Below are 24,421 nucleotides of genomic sequence, written 5' to 3' on the forward strand. Positions count from 1 at the left end.
AGAGAGAGAGAGAGAGAGAGAGAGAGAGAGAGAGAGAGAGAGAGAGAGAGAGAGAGAGAGAGAGAGAGAGAGAGAGAGAGAGAGAGAGAGAGAGAGAGAGTGAGAGAGAGAGAGAGAGAGAGAGAGAGAGAGTGATGAGAGAGAGAGAGAGAGAGAGAGAGAGAGAGAGAGAGAAGAGAGAGAGAGAGAGAGAGAGAGAGAGAGAGAGATGACTGTCTTGGGTCACTGTAAGGGCAGCTGGTGACCAGAGGACTATTCTAGGACCAGTAGCTTTGTGTGTGTGTTTGTGCACGTGAGTGTGTTTGAGTTTGTAGCATATATTTAGCATCTTGTGTGGCCTGCATAAGAATAGAAAACCCAGAAATTATTACTGGGGTAGTGGCCACGAACGGTCCATGATGAGGGAAAGGGTTTTCTGTCAGGGTTAGTATTTAAATTAGAGAGTGTGGTTGGTTTATATATGGGTTGGGTTGAGGAAAATGTTCATGTATTGGTCGCACAAGTAAGTGTGTGTGTGTGTGTGTGTGTGTGTGGGGGGGGGCTTAGTTTGTCCTACCTTCTAGACCCATAGCTTTTCTCTTGTGCTCCCTCCACTTCCCCATCCCCCAATGGTGTGTGTGTGTGTGTTGTGTGTGTGTGTATGCATGACTGCATATTGTAATGCCTTTGTGGTCCCAAATGCATTGTGTGTGAGGTGTGAATGATTGTAGTTGCAGTGGGGGTGGGGGGGTGGGGTTAAATTAAGTGGTGTAGCGCTCAGGGCACATTCACCTTGACTGGGCCCTCTGATGGTGTGTGTGTGTGTGGTGTGTGTGAGTGTGAGAGAGAGAGAGAGAGAGACACACACACACAATACGTTAACAAGCTCGAGTCACATGTATTTTTATAACTATACAACTACAGCCTTTCATCTGTAACTGATGTGGTCAGTCAGCGCATCATCTGATTGGTTGGTTGCCTGGTAGAGATGACCTGCTACTGCAGCAGTACGTATTGGTAATGCCAGTACCTATGCTAATGCCTGGCACTAGGTTCCCACTGCAATTGACAGCTCTCCAGTTGTAGCTTATCACCAGATTTAAATACCCTGGAGTTTTAAAAATAAGAAATATCTATTTCTCAGGTGTCCGGGTGGCATACCGGTCTATTCCGTTGCCTACCAACATGGGGATCGCCAGTTCAAATCCCTGTGTTGCCTCCAGCTTGGTCGGGCGTCCCTACAGACACAATTGGCCTTGTCTGCGGGTGGGAAGCCGGATGTGGGTGTGTGTCCTGGTCGCTGCACTAGTGCCTCCTCTGGTCGGTCGGGATGCCTGTTCAGGGGGGAGGGGGAACAGGGGGGAATAGCGTGATCCTCCCACGCGCTATGTCCCCCTGGCGAAACTCCTCACTGTCAGGTGAAAAGAGCGGCTGGCGACTCCACATGTATCGGAGGAGGCATGTGGTAGTCTGCAGCCCTCCCCAGCTCGGGGGTGGAGCAGTGACCGGGACGGCTCAGAAGAATGGGACAATTGGCAGGATACAATCGGGGAGGAAAGGGCGGAAAAAAAAAACCCTCTCTTTTTAGCTCACTAACAGGATTAACAAGGCAAAGCAAGGTGGATGGAGTGAAGCGGATCAAAACGGAAAGATTATACATACCTGATCTGAAAATAAGGGAAATTTTTCTATCGCCCCGCCACCAGGCCGTTCTCCCACCCCTACCTACCACTCTCCACATACTCCTTACATTTAGACAATGGTACACACAGTGAATCCTAAAATCCCCACTAGGCAACCACTTGCTTTAAAATACCAGTGCAACAAGGATTGGGTGAACTAGTTCCTACATTAAGTGACCACAAATAGGTGGTCAGAGTCAGATAACTGGTTGAAAGTGAAATGCTGTGAACATCCCTGCAATATATAAATGAAAGCACAAAAGGGCATATAAATTTAGCACTTAGAAGTTTAGTTATGTATTACTTAAGTGAGTATATCTGTACACATCACTTACACAATTGTTAGGATAGGGTGATTACGAAAATGGATGGGAGGGTGAGTGGAGAATGGATGGGGGATACTGTTTTATTCGTCGTGGGGGTCTCTTGCATCTGCAAGGAACTTTGCTGTAGGTCACCAACTTTGCATCCCTCGACACCTTCTGAGAAGGAGTGTATTTGTGAGCTTGACCAGTGTGGTTGATTTTACATGACAGTAAAGCACAAACCTGCTCGGCAGATTCGTCCCATCACTTTTCCCTCTGTGTGATGCACTAAAACCCGTATGGCATAGTTAAAAAAAAGCATGATTCTGACTGACATTGTGCTTCATTAAGTACGGGTAAGCCTCCTCCCATTTGGTGAGATACTTGCACAAACTTTTAGCCTTTTTGGCAAGTACTCCATCCCCCTAATGTTCATCCATCCTTGAATCCTCGCCCGCCTCCTCCTGCTCCTCCTGGCCGGTGCTGTTTGATTGAATGACTTCTTGTCACTAGATGTTCCATACTGCCACCTGCTTTACCCGAGTAGAACGTAGCAAACACGTCAAATAGGCCCGACGGTTATGCCTACCCTCAATGTTACCACCAACCTTTTTCTTTCTTTTTTTTCCCCCCCCTTGGAAAGGTTAAAAATCCGGGAGATTTACGGGAGAATATTTGAACAGAGGGGACAGCGGGAGAGAAGGGTAAAAATATGGGAGAATCCTAGGAAAAACAGGACTGTTGACAGGCATGGATTATTACCTCTCAACACTTCCTGTGTATGAAATCTTCTTGTTCCTTTCCCTGACAGCTCTGGTTGCTTGGCAACCCACAATGATAGCCTTGTGGCAGCTCCTAATTGGCTGTTGGCACACTAAGGACAATATTTCCAGCCTAAATAACATGGGTAACATTTTGATGCAGTGCAGACAGACTATACTGCTGAAACTTGGACAGACAGGAGAATTAATTCACACAACTTTTTTTAGGCATGTATTTCAAGTTTCTGTCCAGAGAATTGCAGAGAGTGAACAGATATCTCAGACCTGCCAGAGACCAACTGAACAGCTCACGTGACTCTTGTGGGGCTTGAGCTTGTGAGCAAGAATTAGGCCACTCTGCCGCCTCATCATAATTTTTCCTGACGGTCAAAACTGAATCTGCAAAGTCTTCTAAAGTTTTGCCTGTGTTGTTACTGATGTATTTGTCTGTTCAGTGTTCAAAATGACCCGCCAGCACTCACACAGCCATCTTTGTAGTGTTGAGATTTGATGTATTAGTAAAGGCCGTTGCCTCTGAGATGGGCCAGTAGATTCATGACATCGTAGTCTCAGTGGCACTTTGGGGTCAGTAGGCCTCTATCTATTTTCTTTGCCTGTGTAAATGCTCACCCTGGAGCAGGGCTCGCACCACACTCCAGACACATCATATCTTGCAGAGACTCCTTTGTCTGTGTCTTATCCTTTTCTGGATTTTTATTTTTTGTGTTATTTCATCGGCCAAATGTATTGGGTGTAAAGTCCTTTGTTGTGCAGTCTTATAGGTGCAATCCATTTTTTACTGTAGTGTGCACTTTTCAAAACTGCTTTCAATATAGGTTTTTATGATTATAGTTGCTGTTGTGAAAAACGGGCTGAGCTGGCGCTGAATATATCTGCTCACATTTCTCCCTCCCTATTGCATTTTGTTCAAATCTTTGAATTTTTGATCTGTAGTCTCAAAAATTGAGCGAAGAGTACTAACTAAGGCTTCTCTTTCTCTCTCTCTCTCGCTCTCTCACTCTCTCTCTCTCTCGCTTTAGCCTTGACACACGGAGGCAAAAGGAAGAGGATCAATCCAGTATCTGGTCTGCCCATGATCCAGTCCAGTCACATATTTGCCTGAAATCGAGTTCGAGTCTTCTACTGCCCCAGTTTGGTTCCATTCAACTTCCATCACTGGTCAAGTCTCAGCTTGATTTTTATTTTTATTTATTTTTTTCTTATTTTAATCATCCCACTGGGATTTCTGACTGGGCCAGCTAAGTCCAGCCCAGTTTTTGATAGTGTCGGGTCCAGCATTCCAAGCTGGACGGAGGAGAGGTGAGTGAGGCCGAGGGCTTGGCCTTCGTGCTGCGACACAGAACTTCACATCCCGTAGAGCAGACGACAGATAGGACACCTACAGATCTCATGAGTCCCCGGGAGAAAGAGGACTGGGCCAACTCAGGTTCTTCTAGCAATCACCTCAGCACCACAGAGTGCCCCACACACAACGGGGTAAGTGAAAAACGCACACACATAATTTCCACGTGTCTGTTTATGACTTTATTTCTCTCTCTTTCTCGCTCTCTCTCTCTCTCTCTCTCTCTCTCTCTCTCTGTCTGTCTGTCTGTCTGTCTGTCTGTCTGTCTGTCTGTCTGTCTGTCTGTCTGTCTGTCTGTCTGTCTGTCTGTCTGTCTGTCTGTCTGTCTGTCTCTGTCTGTCCTGCATTTTTTGTGCGCCTGTCTCCGTCTTACACACATTTGCGCTCTCGGTCTCTTCCTTCTCCCCTATTCTAGCCCCCAGGTGTGTTAAGTCTTTTGTGTAAACGTAGCCTTGCCAAAGCTGTTAATTTTGTGAAGCGTGCTGTGAAACGTCTGCGTGTGTGCGTGCTTTTTTCTGGTTGGCTTAGAGCTGTGGCGTAGTGTGGGCCGACTGACCACATGGTAAACCTATCACACCACAGCACCTGCGTGCGCACACTCACTCATACACACAAACACACACACACACACTCGCACACACTCGAATCAATAATTTAATAGACATCATTAGTAGGGTAGCATAACATTTGCTAACCGGTGCCAGCCAACGAGGTCTATCTGTCCTGTAAAAATCTCCCATCTTACCACCTCTTTTGTCGTTAATGCAGTTGGCAGTTAACATTTTTACAAGCTAAATGGCCAGCTTAGTAGGTTTTCACTGTGCAACACCATTTGGGGTTGTTCAGAATTGGCTTGCAAAAATCCCTTCAGCCTGAAATAATATATAATCTTTTCACTTTTCATCCTCGCTAATGTCGGTGGATGACCAGCAGAACTAGCACAGTCATTTTGGTTGTTGGCACAGAAACTTGTAATAACCACAAATGCACACATCCACACACTCAAAAAGCACAGCCTGTCTAGTTCGTTGTAAACTGGCAGACAAGCAAAAACCCAACCACAAGCTGGTGCCATTATTTGTTTTAATTAAACAATCAAGAGAATTGTCAAAAAACAAAACACCAAAAAACTGCAGTTTACCATTTTTTGTATTTGACTTTTCAGCGGTTTGACGTAAAGCCTCCATCAGAGCACCGATATGCCGACAGTACCAGCCTCTCTGCTTTATGTACCACCTCAGTTATCACAGGATATGTCAGGGAGGGTGTTGGTGCAGAAAATACACGCAAAAGGCACAATTACAACAATTCTACATCTCATCCCAGTCTGTCCCAAACAGACACTTGATATAGTACGCATTCAACAGCTGCGCAGTGCAACTGCTAAATGATGTCCACCGCTGCGCTGCACTTTTAAATACTACCCAATAATCTGCCCAAACGCAACCCACGTGCTCTCTCCACTCAGGGCTGAGTAAAGAAAACGAACACCTGGAACATCCAGCTCACCCCGTCACCATCTACCAGTCTATACCCAGCTGTTTAAAATCACCGTAACACGCTCTGCAATCCTGCTTGTCGGTCCTGCTGGAAGCTGCAAACAACACAAGCGCTCACTTGTGTTTGCGGCACTGATAGGCCAACTGCACCGTAATTAACAACATATCAATCCCGGTTTCACAATTCAGAAACACGGCATCCTCACCAGCGCACATCATGTGTGTCAGGATATGTAGGTCACATGTCATCATTTGCTCTGTCTCTGACTTTATTTCAGCCTGGCGTATATTTCCTAGAGTCAGGCCACCTGCCCCACCCTAGGTCCTGCCAGTGAGACAGCGTTTTCGTGTGTGTGTGTGTGTGTGTGTGTGTGTGTGTGTGTGTGTGTGTGTGTGTGTGTGTGTGTGTGTGTGTGTGTGTGTATGTGTGTGTGTGTGTGTGTGTGTGTGTGTGTGTGCGCGCGTGCGTGCGTGCGTGTGTGTGTGTGCTCAGTCCAACTTCCCTGTGTAAATAAAGGCTGATAACCTGCTCTAACCTCATTACTGACAACGTTCATAGTCTAAAGAGTTGGGGGGGGGGGGGGGTTTAGTGCCTGGTTTAAGGATAATTATAAAAATGGACGCGAGCGTTACTGACTTTCGCAGAACCCCACAGCGGCTGTGTTCATGCTAGCCCGTCATTCTAACCTTCAGACAACCACCACGTCCATTTTGACTGACAGAATGGCCAATAGAAAAGCTTTTACTACCTGACGATGATTCATTTTGTGCTGGACCTGTCTATAATGATTATCAGTGCATTATGAAAAGGCTGCCTCTACTTCCAACCAGCGTCTCCATTTAGCCATGCACTCAGGGATGAAGAGATTTGTATTGATTCTTCACAAGGCAGGCACACATCCCCCGAACTGGACGGTTGTGGGCTTACTGTTTGCATGGACGTTGTTTTCACTGGGAGGAAAACAAACAAGGCACAAAAAAAAGTTTATTCTGCTCTTGATAGCAGCATGTTGAAATAGACGAGGACAAGCGTCCTGCCCCTCTCAAACCTCCTTTGAAGCAGAATTTTGCATCAGACTGCACTGTTTTTGTTTGTGTGTTTCTGTAGTTTGGGCGATGTATTTTTATTTTCCAAGTGCACGTGCGTGTTTGTATTTGTGTTTGTGTTTGCATTGGCTAGATGAGGCTGGTGCACATATCCTGACCTAGCCTGAGCCGCCTCTCCGTTCTTTACTGGGAAAGGCGATCGGCAGCGGCTTGCTAGACCGAAACAAGTCAAGTGTGTGTGTGTGTGTGTGTGTTTGTGTGTGTGTGTGTGTGTGTGTGTGTGTGTGTGTGAGATGGGTTTTTTTTTTAACCAGCTGTAAGATAACACTGATACCTGAGAGGATGCGAGGGGCCTCCTGTCCAGTCATCAGGATTGTTTTATCTAAACTCCCACAGGCAGCCCTTTGAATTTTTCAGAGTTCGGTGTGAGTTATGTGTATGTGCGTGGTGTATGTTTTCAGTATTTTTTTTTCCAGGTTGTGTGTGTGTGTGTGTGTGTGTGTGTGTGTGTGTGTGTGTGTGTGTGTGTGTGTGTGTGTGTGTGTGTGTGTGTGTGCGTGCCTCAGACATCCTGTTTGTCACTGATGGTCAATCTGCATCTCGGGATTCTAAAATAAATTGAGAAAATAATGAAATTTGTCAAAGGAGCTAGCTGATGAATCACTGTGGGTTTTTTTTTCTTACTCAGAATTTCCGTTTTTTTTGTTGCGTACACAACACTCGTTCCCGTTTAATGAAACTTCCTGTTTTTCTGGAGGTTTCTCCCTTATGGTCAGGTATTTACGTGATACCCTGATCATATCCAAAAGTCAGTGAGCCAAATTTCGGCACAATGGTTGCACACGTGCAAGAGTGACTGGAAAAATCGACAAAATCACATCCCAACAAATATGCAGTGCACAGTTTCTGATATGGCAGTCGGCTCTGTGTAAACTGAAAGCTGGGATAGGCAGTTTATTTTTAGAATTGGGTATTTACACATTAAGTTTATAAGCATGTACCATAGATGATTTAACGAATACTGGAAAAACAAGGTGGCTTGGAGGCATCATGATAGCTTAGCAGTCTGCACTTTCCTCACAGCAAGAGGGTCCTGGGTTCGATTCCGGCCCATCTGTGTGGAATTCGCATCGTCTCCCTGTGTTTGCGTGGGTTCTGTCCTGCGTCCCAAAGCCATCCATGCATTGTGACTTGGAGTCTGCAGATCGTCTGTATGTATGAATGATATGTGAGTGACTGTTTGTCGACCCTTTAATGAATCGGTGATCAGTTCAGGGTGGCTTCCTGCTCTTCGTCCAAACCCTGCTCAGATAGGCTCTGGCCCCGACAACTTAGAAATGGATTCGACGATGGATGGATGGAAGGATAAACAGGTTAAAGTATTACTAAGTCGATAGCATGATAGAGATTTTATCAGGATGAGTATTTGTCAAGGAAGATAGGATAAGATGTTTTATCTTCCATGTTACAGTGCTGATTACAGGTTAAAAGCTCAGGACTCTTTCACAGTCACGCTCTCTCTCTCTCTCTCTCTCTCGCTCCCTCTCTCTCATACCCTTTTACTCACTCTCTTTGTCAGACACTGACTCACTCATGTAGCCACTCATTCACCCTCACTTCCTCTTTAACACAGTCGGCCATTAACTGTCGTACTTACCTTCCCTCACTCAGAAACTCACTGTCTCATATACTTGACATGTTACCTATTCAGTCTAACAATTTTAAACACGCGCTCATACACTGACCCCCTCTGCCCTACCCCACCCATAGGAAATAACTGTGGACAATGAACAAATACCAGTGACTAATGCATCCCACAGAGGACCACGGGGCATTTTCTGTCCGTTCTCTCTTTGTGCGTTGACATTTTGCAGCTTCTACAATACATCAGACATCCACAGGTGGATCTGCCGTTCACTCCCACTTCCGCCCATTGTGGCCGCCGCTGCCCTTGTACCTGTTCACAGTCCCCTGCAAGGAACACAAGTTAGCACAACGTGTCAAGCACTCGGGTATCATAGGGCGAAACTATTATAGGATACCCGTGAGGTATTGTCTGTCCGTCTGTCCGTCTGTCATCATATCCAGTATCAACAAAGTGACATGAAAACAGGACCTATTTCTATTGTTTCTAGAATACCAAGATCCCTTGTTGGAGCCCCCTCCTACAGTTAAAGGATTGAAAAAAGTCTGTATTTTTGATATCCCCAAACTTGACTTTTTTTTATTTCCTTGGTCATATATGAACTGAGTGAACTGTGTGTGTGTGTTTGGGGCGGCGGGGGGGGGGCATCCTGTGTGTTCCTGTGTGTTGGGAACGCTCTGTCTTTTCAATATCCTAATCATCCCGTGAGACTGTTTTGCAAGTGTGAGTCACATGTCTTGCCTCGGAGTGTGTGCTGTGCAAGTGTTACTGTGTACAAGGGTGAGCCCGGTCCTTGTTGGTCCATTAGAAGACCGGACCCTTTTGTCATTGGTCCCATGGGGTTTAATCTTTCCTTCCCATTGGTCAGAGGGCCGTTTCCTGCATCCCACCCCGCCATTCTCTTCACATGTGACTTTGTTTATATTCAGAGGAAAGTTTGACTGCTGAGAAAAAAAAACTTTCAAATCGCTCCTCTCCTTCCTCTTTCTCCGCCAAGTCCCTGCACGACCCGATCTCTGCTCTATCTAATCTGTAGCACGCCAGAACACACATGACCACGCCAGAGTCTCAGGAAAATATAACACGGTAGGGCTGAGACGCGCGCACACACACACACACACACACACACACACAGAGTATCTGAGATGCACACGTACACAGTATCTGAGATGCACACATACACATACACACAGAGTATCTGAGACACACACATACACAGAGTATCTGAGACACAAACACACACACACACACACACACCCACACTCACACACAGTATCTGAGATGCACACACACACTTACACAGTATCTGAGATACACACACACACATACACACAGAGTATCTGACACACACACACACACACAGTATCTCGGGAGTATGCAAGTGTGTGAGTGGTCAAGTGAGTCATTAGCCAGGTTTCCATATAGAATCACTAATGAGTCTAAGGGGACCAGAATATATATACACTACCGTTCAAAAGTTTGGGATCACCCAAACAATTTCGTGTTTTCCATGAAAAGTCACACTTATTCACCACCATATGTTGTGAAATGAATAGAAAATAGAGTCAAGACATTGACAAGGTTAGAAATAATGATTTGTATTTGAAATGAGATTTTTTTTACATCAAACTTTGCTTTCGTCAAAGAATCCTCCATTTGCAGCAATTACAGCATTGCAGACCTTTGGCATTCTAGCTGTTAATTTGTTGAGGTAATCTGGAGAAATTGCACCCCACGCTTCCAGAAGCAGCTCCCACAAGTTGGATTGGTTGGATGGGCACTTCTTTGAGCAGATTGAGTTTCTGGAGCATCACATTTGTGGGGTCAATTAAACGCTCAAAATGGGCAGAAAAAGAGAACTTTCATCTGAAACTCGACAGTCTATTCTTGTTCTTAGAAATGAAGGCTATTCCATGCGAGAAATTGCTAAGAAATTGAAGATTTCCTACACCGGTGTGTACTACTCCCTTCAGAGGACAGCACAAACAGGCTCTAACCAGAGTAGAAAAAGAAGTGGGAGGCCGCGTTGCACAACTGAGCAAGAAGATAAGTACATTAGAGTCTCTAGTTTGAGAAACAGACGCCTCACAGGTCCCCAACTGGCATCTTCATTAAATAGTACCTGTTAGAGCCTGTTTGTGCTGTCCTCTGAAGGGAGTAGTACACGCCGGTGTAGGAAATCTTCAATTTCTTAGCAATTTCTCGCATGGAATAGCCTTCATTTCTAAGAACAAGAATAGACTGTCGAGTTTCAGATGAAAGTTCTCTTTTTCTGGCCATTTTGAGCGTTTAATTGACCCCACAAATGTGATGCTCCAGAAACTCAATCTGCTCAAAGAAGTGCCCATCCAACCAATCCAACTTGTGGGAGCTGCTTCTGGAAGCGTGGGGTGCAATTTCTCCAGATTACCTCAACAAATTAACAGCTAGAATGCCAAAGGTCTGCAATGCTGTAATTGCTGCAAATGGAGGATTCTTTGACGAAAGCAAAGTTTGATGTAAAAAAAATCTCATTTCAAATACAAATCATTATTTCTAACCTTGTCAATGTCTTGACTCTATTTTCTATTCATTTCACAACATATGGTGGTGAATAAGTGTGACTTTTCATGGAAAACACGAAATTGTTTGGGTGATCCCAAACTTTTGAACGGTAGTGTATGTGTGGGGGGGGGTGATTAGTGTTGAGGGGGCTCTTGAGAAAAATTGCCTCATTTAAACATGAGGTAACTATAGTCTCTCTCTCTCGCTCTCTCTCTCTCTCCGTAGAACCGTAGAACTTTCTTCTCTTTTTTGTCTACTTTATTCCTGCACATATGGACACACACACACACACGCACTGTGTTTAAATAGGACTCTTTGTTTTCCTTCCTTATCTGTATTTATCCACATTATCTTTTCTCTTTTTACCTGATCCTACCCCCTCTACCCCCCCCAACACACATACACACACACACAGCGCCTCCTCTGTCTGGAGGGGACATTGACATTGATATATGATATTCGATCATTCATTTGCCTTCAGAGCTTTTGGAGAGTTAGCGTTGTCATTCAGCCATAATTGATAGATTTTTGATTTTTTTGTAAGTTCTTTTTCCGCATGACTGTTACACACATGCAGGAAGCATGTGTGCATTTTTGTTTAGTAGCGCCCAGTTACACATTCAGCCCATAACAGACCAGGGAGCTGCCCTGCACAGCCACAAGTTACCCATCTGTTGAATCCCCCCAGTCCTGTCTTTCTCCGAGTGTAAATGTGGGTATCCTGGGATCTTTTTCACTGCCTTTATTGTCCCCAAACAAAACAAGCGTTAAACACCCCCACATCATCGAGTCGGGGGGGGGGGTACCTCACTTTGAAACGGCTTGATTGGTGCCGTGTGGGTGTTGGTGAAGTTGGGGAAGAAACACTTGAAAGGTTATGGTCTGTAAGTGATCCGGTGTGGAATACCACATCGGCAGTGTTTATGACCTGCGCTGTCTTCACGTAGACGTTCACCGGGGCCGGTGTTTACCCCCCCCCTCACCCCGCCTTCCCACGTTGCCCTGGAACAAGCAGATAAGGCGTTTTGGCTGTGGTCTCCCGGAGACGCCATGTTCCCAGGTTTACACTGACAGACGCACACAAATCAACATACAGACCTGGACACACACACACACGTGTACGCACAAAGTACTCTGTACGTAATGAGTCTATATACATATACTATATTCACACACACACGCATTTCATCTGGCCTGCATAGCAACCGGCGTTACAGCTGCACTGGGTTCGGCGTGGGTGGCTTGATTCTACAGGATCCTTAAGTACCCTTGAAGTTTCCTAAATCCATCCACCTGGAGGGTGTATGTTTTTTAGATGTTATTTTTTGTGCGATGAAAATTAAATATAGTATCAGAAAACAGATCAGTCTGGATGCGATAAAGGGGTAAATGAAAAATGGGGGGGGGTCATATCTGTTTTGGATTTAGCCACGCCTGTGTGTGTGTGTGTGTGTGTGTGTGTGTGTGTGTGTGTGTGTGTGTGTGTGCATGCCGCGGGGAATGTTTCTTAGAATAGCTGGTGTGTCGCTCAGTAGACGCCAGGGAACCGCAGAGGCGATTGCTCAACCCATCCATGTGACAATGGCTCAGAGTGAAACCCGGCAACCCCGCCTGTGCGCTGTGCTCCACCAGCCCGCTGGCTGTGGTTGACGTACGTGTTGGGCTGTGGGCACACATCACACATGCAAGAGTAGAAGATGGTGGAGGCTGTCCAGAGAGGGAGCACGATGACATGTTTTAAACCTCGGAGACACACACACACACACACACACACACACACACACACACACACACACACACATACACATATAGGAGGAATTCTGATTCCATAACCTCCCTCTGACCTGAAATAACCCTGGGAAGCTGAGGTTAACGCATGTGTAAGAGGGACATTTCGTCTGTCCAAGTTGTGCGTTATGAAGTTTGTGTGTGTATGTATGCTGTATGTTTTTGGATTATTTCGATCAACATGTGTTTGTGTGTGTGTACTTCATTGTCTGTAGAAGTGTTTGTTTATTTATTTTTTGGATTTTTTTTTCCTCCCCAATTGTGTCCGGCCAATTACCCCACTCTTCCGAGCCGTCCCGGTCGCTGCTCCACCCCCTCTGCCGATCCGGGGAGGGCTGCAGACTACCACATGTCTCCTCCGATACATGTGGAGTCACCAGCTGCTTCTTTTCACCTGGCAGTGAGGACTTTCACCAGGGGGACGTAGCACGTGGGAGGATCACGCTATTCTCCTCCAGCCCCCCCCCCAAACAGGGCCCCGACCAACCGACCAGTGGAGGCGCTAGTGCAGCGACCAGGACACATACCCACATCTGGCTTCCCACCCACAGACATGGCAAATTATGTCTGTTTGGACGCCCGACCAAATCCGGAGGTAACACGGGGATTCGAACCAGCAATCCCTGTGTTGGTAGGCAGTGGAATAGACCGCTTTGCTACCCAGACACAGCCATTGTGTCTTGACCAGTTTCCCAACTAGCACATACACACACGCACATGCACACGCACACACACACACTACCTATATCATATATAAATAATCTAGGCATAGGGCCAGAAAACAAATGTTTTAAAAAGGAGGTTGTGGAGGAGTCCCAAATCAAAACTGCCACATTTTCTATTTTACCTGCTTAATGGGATTTTACTATCAGTATTTTGCAAAGGAAGGGCACCTCTAAAGTGTGGTGGTTACCATCCAAAAAGGGCCACGGAACGTTTTCTTTATCTGGGGTTTATTACCTTGACCTTATGACCCCTACACAGATGGTTGCAGCTATCGTTGGCGCTGCTGTTTTACTTGTTTAGTGCAAGTTGCTTGGAAGCGTGGTGAAAACTGGAAGCGTGGTGAAAACCCGGTGAAAAAGAGACACGGGGTATGAAATATCCTTTACACAGCACCCGAAATTTGATAATCATCAAGTAGTTACCATCGGCCACGGTTCAGTAGTGTATATGTTCCCTGCTGTGAGTCTGGCTGCAGCGGGTGGGATGATGCTGTCACATGGCCAGGTCATGTGACAGCAGCGTCGCAGGTATGACCCGTGTATGTCTCTCTCTTTTTCTCGTCTAACCACGAAACGTACGCTTTTTTAGTTCTCCGAGGACTCGACCCCCCCCCCCCCTTTCTTTCACAACACTCAGATCATGTGTTATATGGAGCTGGTCAAGTTCTGTGTGTGTTTGGATATGTAACACATCCCATGGCAACGTCTGCCCTTTTGTTAATTCATACAGCCGTTCTACTGCTATTATAAGTGCACACTCACACACGTGCACTCGCACACATGCACACAAATATCCCTTTATTTTTTGTCCTGCAAGCGTGGCATGTAAAAATAGGTTTTGTCCTGCTCTGTGAGTGAGAACTGGCAGTGCACTCAGGCGTGTGTGTGTGCATCAGTGTTTAGTGTGTGTGTGTGTGTACACATTTCTTTTAGGCTTGTTTTCGTGTGTGTGTGGGTTGGCTTCTTTATATGGTTTCCCGGGAGGCCCTGATTTGGTGATGGAGTATTGAGCATGCTTAGAGGACACCCAGACACCTGCCCACGTGCACGCACACATACACACACACATCACACATACACACACATAAATGCATGATGGGCTATTCCTGACCAAATGTATCCAACCGCAGGGCCCATGTGATGACTTGGCAACCACCCAACTACCTCTTACTGCATAACATAATCGCACACACACACACACACACACACACACACACACACACACACACACACACACACACACACACACACACACACACACACACACACACACACGTATTAACTGGCTGTAGCCTTTTATTTGTGCATTACAACAGAGTGCAGTTTTGTTCCTTGCAGTTTAAGTGTGCATTTGTGCGTTGTGTGTATATTTGTCCTGCTCTCTAGAGACTCACACAGACTCACAAATGCATGAATGAGTGTTTGCAGCACGTGTGTGTGTGTACAGGTACACTCACAAGCAGGCGGTCTCACACACCCCAGCATTCACAGACAGACACTGTGTGGGGTGCAGCAGTGTCTGCACCAGACACACACACACACACACACACACACACACACACACACACACACACACACACACACACACACACTGCACACGTCACACAAGTCATACAAAAGTATTCAGGAACACCAGTTTGGTGAAGCTGTAAGAACTTGAAAGTGTGGGCTGTGAATAGTGTTTGGGTGTGTGGGGTTCGGTAATGTCTGCAGAAAACGCACACCATAAAAACTTACACCACACACACACACACACACACACACACACACACACACACACACACACACACACACACACACACACACACACACACACACACACGCGCGCGCGCACAAGGCATGTTGTTCAAGCGTATTTTGCTGGCGGGACTTGGAAATGGGTTAGTCATGCATTATATATACAACATGACTTCTCTCTCACTTTTTTGTCTCTCTTCCTCCCTGTCCTCCTGTTCCTCCCTTTCCTTCATCTATCATTCTGTCTGGTTTTGTTCAATCAAGTCTCTGTCCCTCCTCAATCTCCCTCATTTCCCCTGCTCCACCTCTCCCCCCCTCGCTCACCCTCATTCTCTCACTCTCCCCCTCGCTCCCCCTCTCGCTCTCTCCCCCTCTTTCTCTCTCACTCTATCTCCCCCCACTCTCACTCTCGCTCTCTCTCCCCCTCACCCCCCCCTCACTCACACTCCCCCCTGTACCCCCCTCTCTGTCTCTCTCCCCATCTCTCTCTCCCTCGCTCTCTCCTGTGGTGTAGTAAAGTGAACAGAAGGCTCATCTTTGCTGCTGCTTTCCTCATCAAACAGAACAAGTCATGTGTATCTGTGTGTGTTCTTCCTGCATGTGTTTTTGTGTTTAAAGAGCAGAGGTTTTATCTTTGGAAGGCTTTGCAAGTGTTCGTTTGTCATGTGTCTAAGACGCCGCCAGTAAGAAAGAATAATGACGTTATGCTGCTGTCCATCTTTTTATTCTGTGTGTGTGTGTGTGTGTGTGTGTGCGTGCGTGCGTGCGTGCGTGCGTGCGTGCGTGCGTGCGTGCGTGCGTGTGTGTGCGTGCGTGCGTGCGTGCGTGCGTGCGTGTGTGTGCGCATGTCTGTATCTTCATGTTGTCACGCACATGTGCTTTTAGTTACCCATGAATCCCTCCAAGGTCATTGCTTATAGTGTGTGTGTGTGTGTGTGTGTGTGTGTGTGTGTGTGTGTGTGTGTGTGTGTGTGTGTGTGTGTGGCTAATGATGAATGAATGTGTTTACCAGTAAGTGGGTGTATGAGCTCTGTTCCCCTCTGCCACCCACAGCTGTGACAGCACAGCTTTATGTGGGCATAGATCAGTCATATACACACACACACACACACACACACACACACACACACACTGTAGAGGATGTAGAACATCTAAGTGTCGATCAACGTGTGTGTGTGTGTGTGTGTGTGTGTGTGTATATATATATATATATATATGTATATACGTATATATATTCTGATAATTGTAAATACTGATTTATCAATTCAAAGTAATAATTTTTATGTATAAATTTGTAGACCAGTTATAATGTGGCCAACCTAATCAATATTGTATTAATTAAGCTACTAGTGTGTGTGTGTGTGTGTGTGTGTGTGGCCACTCTGACCCTATCTATACGTCCCTATCAGTAAGGTAGGCCCTGAAACTCTTCCTTCCTAGCCTGAAGGTCCAGTCACAGCATGTAGTTTTTCCACATTTGCGTGGTGTGAAATGCTCTACTATACCAGTGTTACTCTCACATCCATATCCACGGTGTTGGGCGGCGTAGAAGCTGCACTTATTCATCTCTTCAGTGTTTGCTAAACACACCATGGAAAAAGTGAGGTGGGTAAAGGGTAGAAGAGTCAGATACGACCCCGTCAAGCCACAAAACCCACAAATTCCAGTCCACTGAGCCACGGGGACATGATTCACAAGGATGCAATGCATTTCTCTTGATTTCCTCTCAAAATAACGAGACTTGATTTAGCAAGCCCCCCCACCCCCCGCCCCCAAGGAGGTCATAGTGCAAGGCGTCCTAAGGCACAGTACCCTTGGAGCTGCTCGGGGATTGGGTATCTTGCGAGAGCACGCTTGGAAAGGGTGGCTGCCTGCTGATTCAGGGGATTGTAATCTGAGTCTTTATGGTTGAAGGGTCATCTCATCGAGGCGCCCTGCAGTTTCAGAATGCGTTGTGTGTCAGTAATTCACTACATTACAGAGTCTGTTTAATGTCACCGGAGAGGGAAAAGAATACGCTAGTCACAGCGCGGGCGATTGTGACACCTCCTCGCTTGACGTTAGTTCCACATTCAATGTAATTTGGTGGCTCGGCTCAGCGGGCAAACGTCAGCAGGTTGGCACAGTTCAGACCCACTTGACAGCACGCGTGTGTGCATTAAAGAAGTGTCCTTGAGCAAGGCATGAAATCCATGTCAGTTCTCATAGTACTACTAGTAGGTGATCTTGTACTCTGACTTCATTGTGTGTGTGGAGCTGCAATAGAAAACACCGATTTCAATTTAACTGCGGCGAAATGTGTGTGCCACCCCCCATATCTAAGAAAACATCCCTGGTGTCAAAGACTGATGACCCTCTCCCTGTACTTGTCCTTTTGCAGAGCATCTCAGAGGAAAGGAGGAAAAGACGAAATGAGGAGGACCGAGGAGGACGAGAGGGAGGTGGCGATGAGGAGGAGGAGGAAGAGGAGGAGAGAAGCAGTGATGAAGGATTCATGGGAATGACACCGCTGCTGCAGGCACACCACGCCATGGAGAGGATGGAGGAGTTTGTGCACAAGGTGGGAACACACACACACACACACACACACACACACACACACACACACACACACACACACACACACACACGCACACAATCAACGCAATACAAACAGGATAGTCAGTCTCATCTACCCAGGGGGTTAATTTTGCTCTTTTGTCATAATCAAAAGCAGACATAGCGCCCCGTGTGTAGGGAAATATCATGACTGAGGATCAGTACTTAACAGTAACGTGCCAAACAAACACTTTCAACCTCAGTGGGGAAGATTCAGCCAGTCCATGATGTTACACAAAGCAGATTTTTTCACATATTCTAAATATCCTCAGCCATGGAGACCTTTTTAGACAAAAGCTGGTGACCGTGGGTATAACTTTAACAGCTCTACCTGCCAAGTTCCCCTCACACCAGGAACCTCATCCAAATGCCTTCTTTCTTCTCTGTACTCCTCACTTCCCTTTCATATACTTCCCTCTCACCATACTTCCCTTCTCTCTGATTTCCTTTCCCTCTTTTCAAGCCATTGTCTGTTTTACTCTCATCAATTGGAAATCTGGTCACATGCAGTTAAAATGTCATTCCAGCAGATGGAAAATGTTCAGGAAACTCGTTTCCTCATGAAGATTCCCTCTCTCAGTCCTTGGTTGATCAGTTAAGATGTGGTGTGATGGCGTTTTGCTGGTAACTGGATCCAGCCCTGCTCTCAGTACAGGGCATTTTAAGAGACGAGTGTGGATATATTTTATACATGTGTCCCGGGTGTAGGACCCCGTGTGAATCAGGATTTCACAAAGTGCGCTCCATTAGCTTGTGTTTCTAGAAAACAAAAACACAAAGATAACATGTAGTCATTATGAAACAAGGTTAATAATCAGATCTTTGATTTTTTTATTTATTACACTACATAGTGAAGAGGGCTTTGAGTGTACACTGGTTCATCAGCCTTCTGCTGACGTTAACAAGTGAAAATGGAGATGTGAGCAGGAGCTGTTGTTTGTAATGCCTTATTCGAAGATGGCACCATTGCAATATGAACTGGTTTAAACTTGGCATAAGACAGCCTGGAATAGTATTCAGACAGACACGTGCATGCACACACACACACACACATAGTATGCTGAAATTGCAACCAGCAGGTTTCAAATGAGAGAAATTAATCACTTGAATGTGGCTGTCTTCTTCTCTCTCTCTCGCTCTGGCACTCTCCCCCTCTCTCACCCTCTCCCCTCTATCTGTTTCTCTCTTCTCTGTTTCAGCTTCTCAGTATCTCCCCCACTCCATTAAGCATATGTGTCAACTCTGCTTTATTTATTTACACCATTTGACCCCAATAGTGTCGGTTTGACACACACACACACACACACACACACACATATCGCCTGCATGGACTTGTCTCACTTGCATGCACGCTCACACCAAAGTTCCCCGGGACGCTGGGTCAGTAGGTCAGCGTGAGGGATCTGACAGGTGTACAATCTCCCATATCTCATTTTATCTCATAGATACCCTCGATCTCACATCACCAGACACCACCATGGCCGTGCTGTTGCCCTGAGTTACACATGAAGTCGTTTTTCTTGACTGTGAAACTAGGCAAAGGGACAAGCCGAAGGAAATTTAGTGCGGCCAAAGTTTGGAAAGATGTTCAGATATGCACTCACGTAGAAGAGCTGAGTGTAAATGTACCTTGTTAGTTATCTTTTTGTTTTAATTAATATTAAGTATGATAACATATACAAGTATTTACCTGGCAGACCTACCCAGATGTGAGGTTATACAGTAGGTGTGCTCGTAGTTCATTGTCTTGCTGTAGGAGACTGTACAGTTTAGGCTCACGCTGACTCCTGCCAGGATCAAACTATTTACCCACCGAGTAAATACTCTAACAACAACACGTCCATGCAATGAATATGCCACATATCTTATGCTTGTATACCACAGGACCACAGTGCAACATCTCAAGGGGCTTAATAAGCCCCTTGAGATGTTGCACCTTGAGATGTTGAGGTGTTGCACCCAAAATACATTTCAAGTTAAATATTTTATCTGTAGTAGGATATATTTTAGTAGGATAATATTTTAAACTTGAAATGTATTTTGGGATTTTGGCATAATGTGTTTGTGGGTAAAACACCTTATCCTGTTAACAACCTGGATTAATTCTTATCTGGCTTGCAAAAAAAAAAAAGCCTGAATATGAAAGCTGAGATTTGTCAGCATTACCCAACATGTCAACACCTCAGTAGTTTAAACTGGTGGCTTTTAAGTTACGTAAGTTGTTAGTTCAGTTCCCATGTTTATATTCAGACCTTCTTTTCTACTCATGTACACGTGAATGTCCGTGTCGGACAAGTGTCATTCCTGATTAAGACATGGACTTATGTGAAATAATGTGCGAAATACTGTGTACATAGACACACTTTGTATTACTCTCTGTGTGCTTCGACTGCTAGAATATTTGTTGAAAATGGAAGAAATTTTGGACATTTGAGTGTAGACTAATATGGCCAAAATATGTAGATATCTGCCATTTTAATGACATTTCACATTGTGTGACTTTTGGCATTGAAATATAAATTGTGTCACTTACACAAGTTATGAGTCATCCTAACTTTTTTATTATAGAGTCAAGGGTACATGGGGTTTTTGAGAATGCCCTTTCTGTGTAGATTTCAATAAGATTTGCGGAAATATCTCCTGTCTCATTGTGTATTTTCCAACCAATCAGATGTGGGAGGGCCGGTGGCGCGTGATCCCCCATGATGTCCTTCCTGACTGGCTGAAGGACAACGACTTCCTGCTTCACGGCCACAGGCCACCAATGCCGTCGTTCCGCGCCTGCTTCAAGAGCATCTTCAGAATCCACACAGAGACGGGAAACATCTGGACGCACCTGCTAGGTATGCACACATCTGCATCCCTTCAACAAATACTAAGGCTTCGCAGGGAGCCCGGCAACATTTGGACATTAAACTGCACACGCAGTGCAACCAGCCTTATACAGATGCACATTCATACATGCATACGCTTGACAAGCCCACAAGGTACATACACACACACACTTATACACCTACCTGACCTGAGAGAGTCTTCAGCCAGGGCTGGGATTTTTAGAAAAGACATTTTGACGCTAAACTCGATTAGAGTTGTGTCCTCATCAGTTCATTGCTGCTGTCCTTAATTTACCCTTTTGTTAGCCTTCATTCTAAACAGGACAAGTCATTTAACTGCCCCTTATGTAAAATGACAGCCTGGTAGAGGGTGGCACAAGGCCGATTATCTTTTATAGCCACATATGTATCACAGCTGAGCCTCCGTTATGTAAGGAGACAAAGAGCTCCTTCATATGTAATCCTGCACATTCCAGGCCACTTTCTTTGAGTAAATGTCTTGGAATTTGCTGGATCTGTCCTGCAATGTGTCTTTCAGTTTGAAACGGCTTCTCTTGCGCTACTCAGTTAGCAAGCCAACATTGGTTTACTCTTCTAATAATGTTCATATGCCACCTTAGCTTCTAATGGTTTGGCTAGGCCCTCGTGAAGACAATCTCCATTTACTCTGCTTCCACCTAGTGGTGGAAAGGGAAACTGCAACTCCTTGTGACTAAAGTGTGGTTTGTAATATGCGAATGCTATTTACACTGTTCTTCATTTTTCAACCATTTCATCTTCTCCCTCTGCCGTTATTCACCCTCTCTGTCTGTGTGTCTGTCTGTGTGTCTGTCTGTCTGTCGGTCTCTCTCTCTCTCTCTGCAGGTTGTCTGTTCTTCCTGTGTCTGGGTCTGATGTACATGTTCCGGCCCAACATGTCGTTCGTAGCTCCGGTTCAGGAGAAGGTGGTGATCGGGATGTTTTTCCTGGGTGCCATTCTCTGCCTCTCCTTCTCCTGGCTCTTCCACACTGTCTACTGCCACTCGGAGGGCGTGTCCAGGGTCTTTTCAAAGTAGGACATGTGCACACACACATACAACCATACACACACACACACACACACACACGTGGATGGTCTGCCTTGTTTACCCATAGACTTAACCATTGGCATATTTTTATTTCTAAGGCTATTCTTGGTTTGCGTCCATCTTACTTACGGATCTACAGCCTTCGGAAAATCACGGGGCGATACGGTCTCCACTCCCCGAACTTATTCTTATTATCTGTCCCTAAAGCCCATACTGAACTGAGGAAAGGGTGTTTGAGTATGCTGCTCCCTCCTGGGATCAGTTGCAAAACGCCCTGAATCTTCAGGTGCCCGTCTCATTGGATGCATTTAGAGTACGTCTTAATGATGTGGAGGCAGGCACATCTGGCTGCAGATGTTTTGACTGATTTACATTGCCCCTGTATGATCCCTGTGAGGTTAATGACTTGTATGAATATTTTTGATATTTTATGACTCTATAATTTATTTTTTATCATAAATCGTTACATGTTTGTATGTCTGCAACTCTTAATGTTGCTGCTGCCTGTCTTGGCCAGGACGCTCTTGTAAAAGAGATTTTCAATCTCAATGAGTTTCCTGTTTAAATAAAGGCTAAATAAAAATAAAATACACACACACACACACACACACACACACACACACAGATTCTGTAGTTACACAGGTTTACCAACCTCTTTTAAGCAGTGGAACATTGTTCCAGCAGTTTAAAGATAGAAGAGGGTATTCATCCAATCTTATCAGAAACCAAATATAAACCTAACGGTCACCCAAAACATTAAATGAGGTAGTAATGGTGCAGGCTGCCCTATTTTGTGTTGTTGGGTTATATAGGAAGTTCAACCCTTATACAGTCATCTTATGTGTCTATTTTGATTCAGTCCAGTCTTTTTTTTTTGTCGGCAGAAAAGAAGAGAACAATGTAAGCAAAGAATCAAATTAAGTTAACTACACTACCGTTCAAAAGTTTGGGATCACCCAAACAATTTCGTGTTTTCCATGAAAAGTCACACTTATTTACCACCATATGTTGTGAAATGAATAGAAAATAGAGTCAAGACATTGACAAGGTTAGAAATAATGATTTGTATTTGAAATAAGATTTTTTTTACATCAAACTTTGCTTTCGTCAAAGAATCCTCCATTTGCAGCAATTACAGCATTGCAGACCTTTGGCATTCTAGCTGTTAATTTGTTGAGGTAATCTGGAGAAATTGCACCCCACGCTTCCAGAAGCAGCTCCCACAAGTTGGATTGGTTGGATGGGCACTTCTTTGAGCAGATTGAGTTTCTGGAGCATCACATTTGTGGGGTCAATTAAACGCTCAAAATGGCCAGAAAAAGAGAACTTTCATCTGAAACTCGACAGTCTATTCTTGTTCTTAGAAATGAAGGCTATTCCATGCGAGAAATTGCTAAGAAATTGAAGATTTCCTACACCGGTGTGTACTACTCCCTTCAGAGGACAGCACAAACAGGCTCTAACAGGTACTATTTAATGAAGATGCCAGTTGGGGACCTGTGAGGCGTCTGTTTCTCAAACTAGAGACTCTAATGTACTTATCTTCTTGCTCAGTTGTGCAACGCGGCCTCCCACTTCTTTTTCTACTCTGGTTAGAGCCTGTTTGTGCTGTCCTCTGAAGGGAGTAGTACACACCGGTGTAGGAAATCTTCAATTTCTTAGCAATTTCTCGCATGGAATAGCCTTCATTTCTAAGAACAAGAATAGACTGTCGAGTTTCAGATGAAAGTTCTCTTTTTCTGGCCATTTTGAGCGTTTAATTGACCCCACAAATGTGATGCTCCAGAAACTCAATCTGCTCAAAGAAGTGCCCATCCAACCAATCCAACTTGTGGGAGCTGCTTCTGGAAGCGTGGGGTGCAATTTCTCCAGATTACCTCAACAAATTAGCAGCTAGAATGCCAAAGGTCTGCAATGCTGTAATTGCTGCAAATGGAGGATTCTTTGACGAAAGCAAAGTTTGATGTAAAAAAAATCTTATTTCAAATACAAATCATTATTTCTAACCTTGTCAATGTCTTGACTCTATTTTCTATTCATTTCACAACATATGGTGGTGAATAAGTGTGACTTTTCATGGAAAACACAAAATTGTTTGGGTGATCCCAAACTTTTGAACGGTAGTGTACATAAGGTATATTTCTGAAACATAATTTTTAATGTATTTTGTGTAACATCTGTTTATTTATGAGTCCCTGTTCAAGGAGTAATATGTAATATAATTGCTTTCCTCGAGCATAGTATGACTAGTAAATGTCAGCAGTGGCGGCTGAATGGTGATGGTTGAACCGTAGGTTGACAACTCACAGCCTCCAACTCCAATTCTCTCTTATGCGTCTGTCCCCCCGTTAGGTTGGACTACAGTGGGATAGCCTTCCTGATAATGGGCTCCTTTGTCCCCTGGCTCTACTATTCCTTCTACTGCTCTCCTCAGCCCTGCTTTATCTACCTGATAGTGGTGTGTGTTCTTGGACTGGCTGCAATAACTGTGTCCCAGTGCGACTTTTTTGCCACGCCGCAGTACAGAGGAGTCAGAGCAGGTAGGTGAAAGGAGGTCCGGGTAGTATAGCGGTCTATTCTGTTGCCTACCAGCATGGGGATCTCGGGTTCAAATCCCCGTGTTACATCCGGCTTGGACTGGCGTCCCTACAGACAATTGGCCGTGTCTGCGGGTGGGGAGCCGGCTGTGGTTCTTTGTCCTGGTCGCTGCACTAGTGCCTCCTCTGGTGCTACGTTCCCATGGTGAAACTCCTCACTGTCAGGTGAAAAGAAGCAGCTGGTGACTCCACATGTATGGGAGGAGGCATGTGGTAGTCTGCAGCCCTCCCCGGATCAGCAGAGGGGGTG

General features: G+C 45.3%; 1 protein-coding gene across 1 annotated transcript in view; it reads left to right on the plus strand.

The window, feature by feature from the left end:
• adipor2 (adiponectin receptor 2) overlaps positions 1-24,421 on the plus strand; it is a 50,318-nt gene that overhangs the window by 22,420 nt on the left and 3,477 nt on the right. Inside the window, exons 2-6 of the mRNA XM_056275855.1 lie at positions 3,768-4,224; positions 17,456-17,635; positions 20,345-20,516; positions 21,372-21,558; positions 23,927-24,114. Of these exons, the coding sequence (XP_056131830.1) occupies positions 4,138-4,224; positions 17,456-17,635; positions 20,345-20,516; positions 21,372-21,558; positions 23,927-24,114 (814 nt within the window). The 5' untranslated portion in view covers positions 3,768-4,137. The remainder of the gene's footprint in view (positions 1-3,767; positions 4,225-17,455; positions 17,636-20,344; positions 20,517-21,371; positions 21,559-23,926; positions 24,115-24,421) is intronic.

The sequence above is a fragment of the Lampris incognitus genome, chromosome 3 (assembly GCF_029633865.1).
Source record: "Lampris incognitus isolate fLamInc1 chromosome 3, fLamInc1.hap2, whole genome shotgun sequence".
In the NCBI taxonomy this organism is placed as follows: domain Eukaryota; kingdom Metazoa; phylum Chordata; class Actinopteri; order Lampriformes; family Lampridae; genus Lampris; species Lampris incognitus.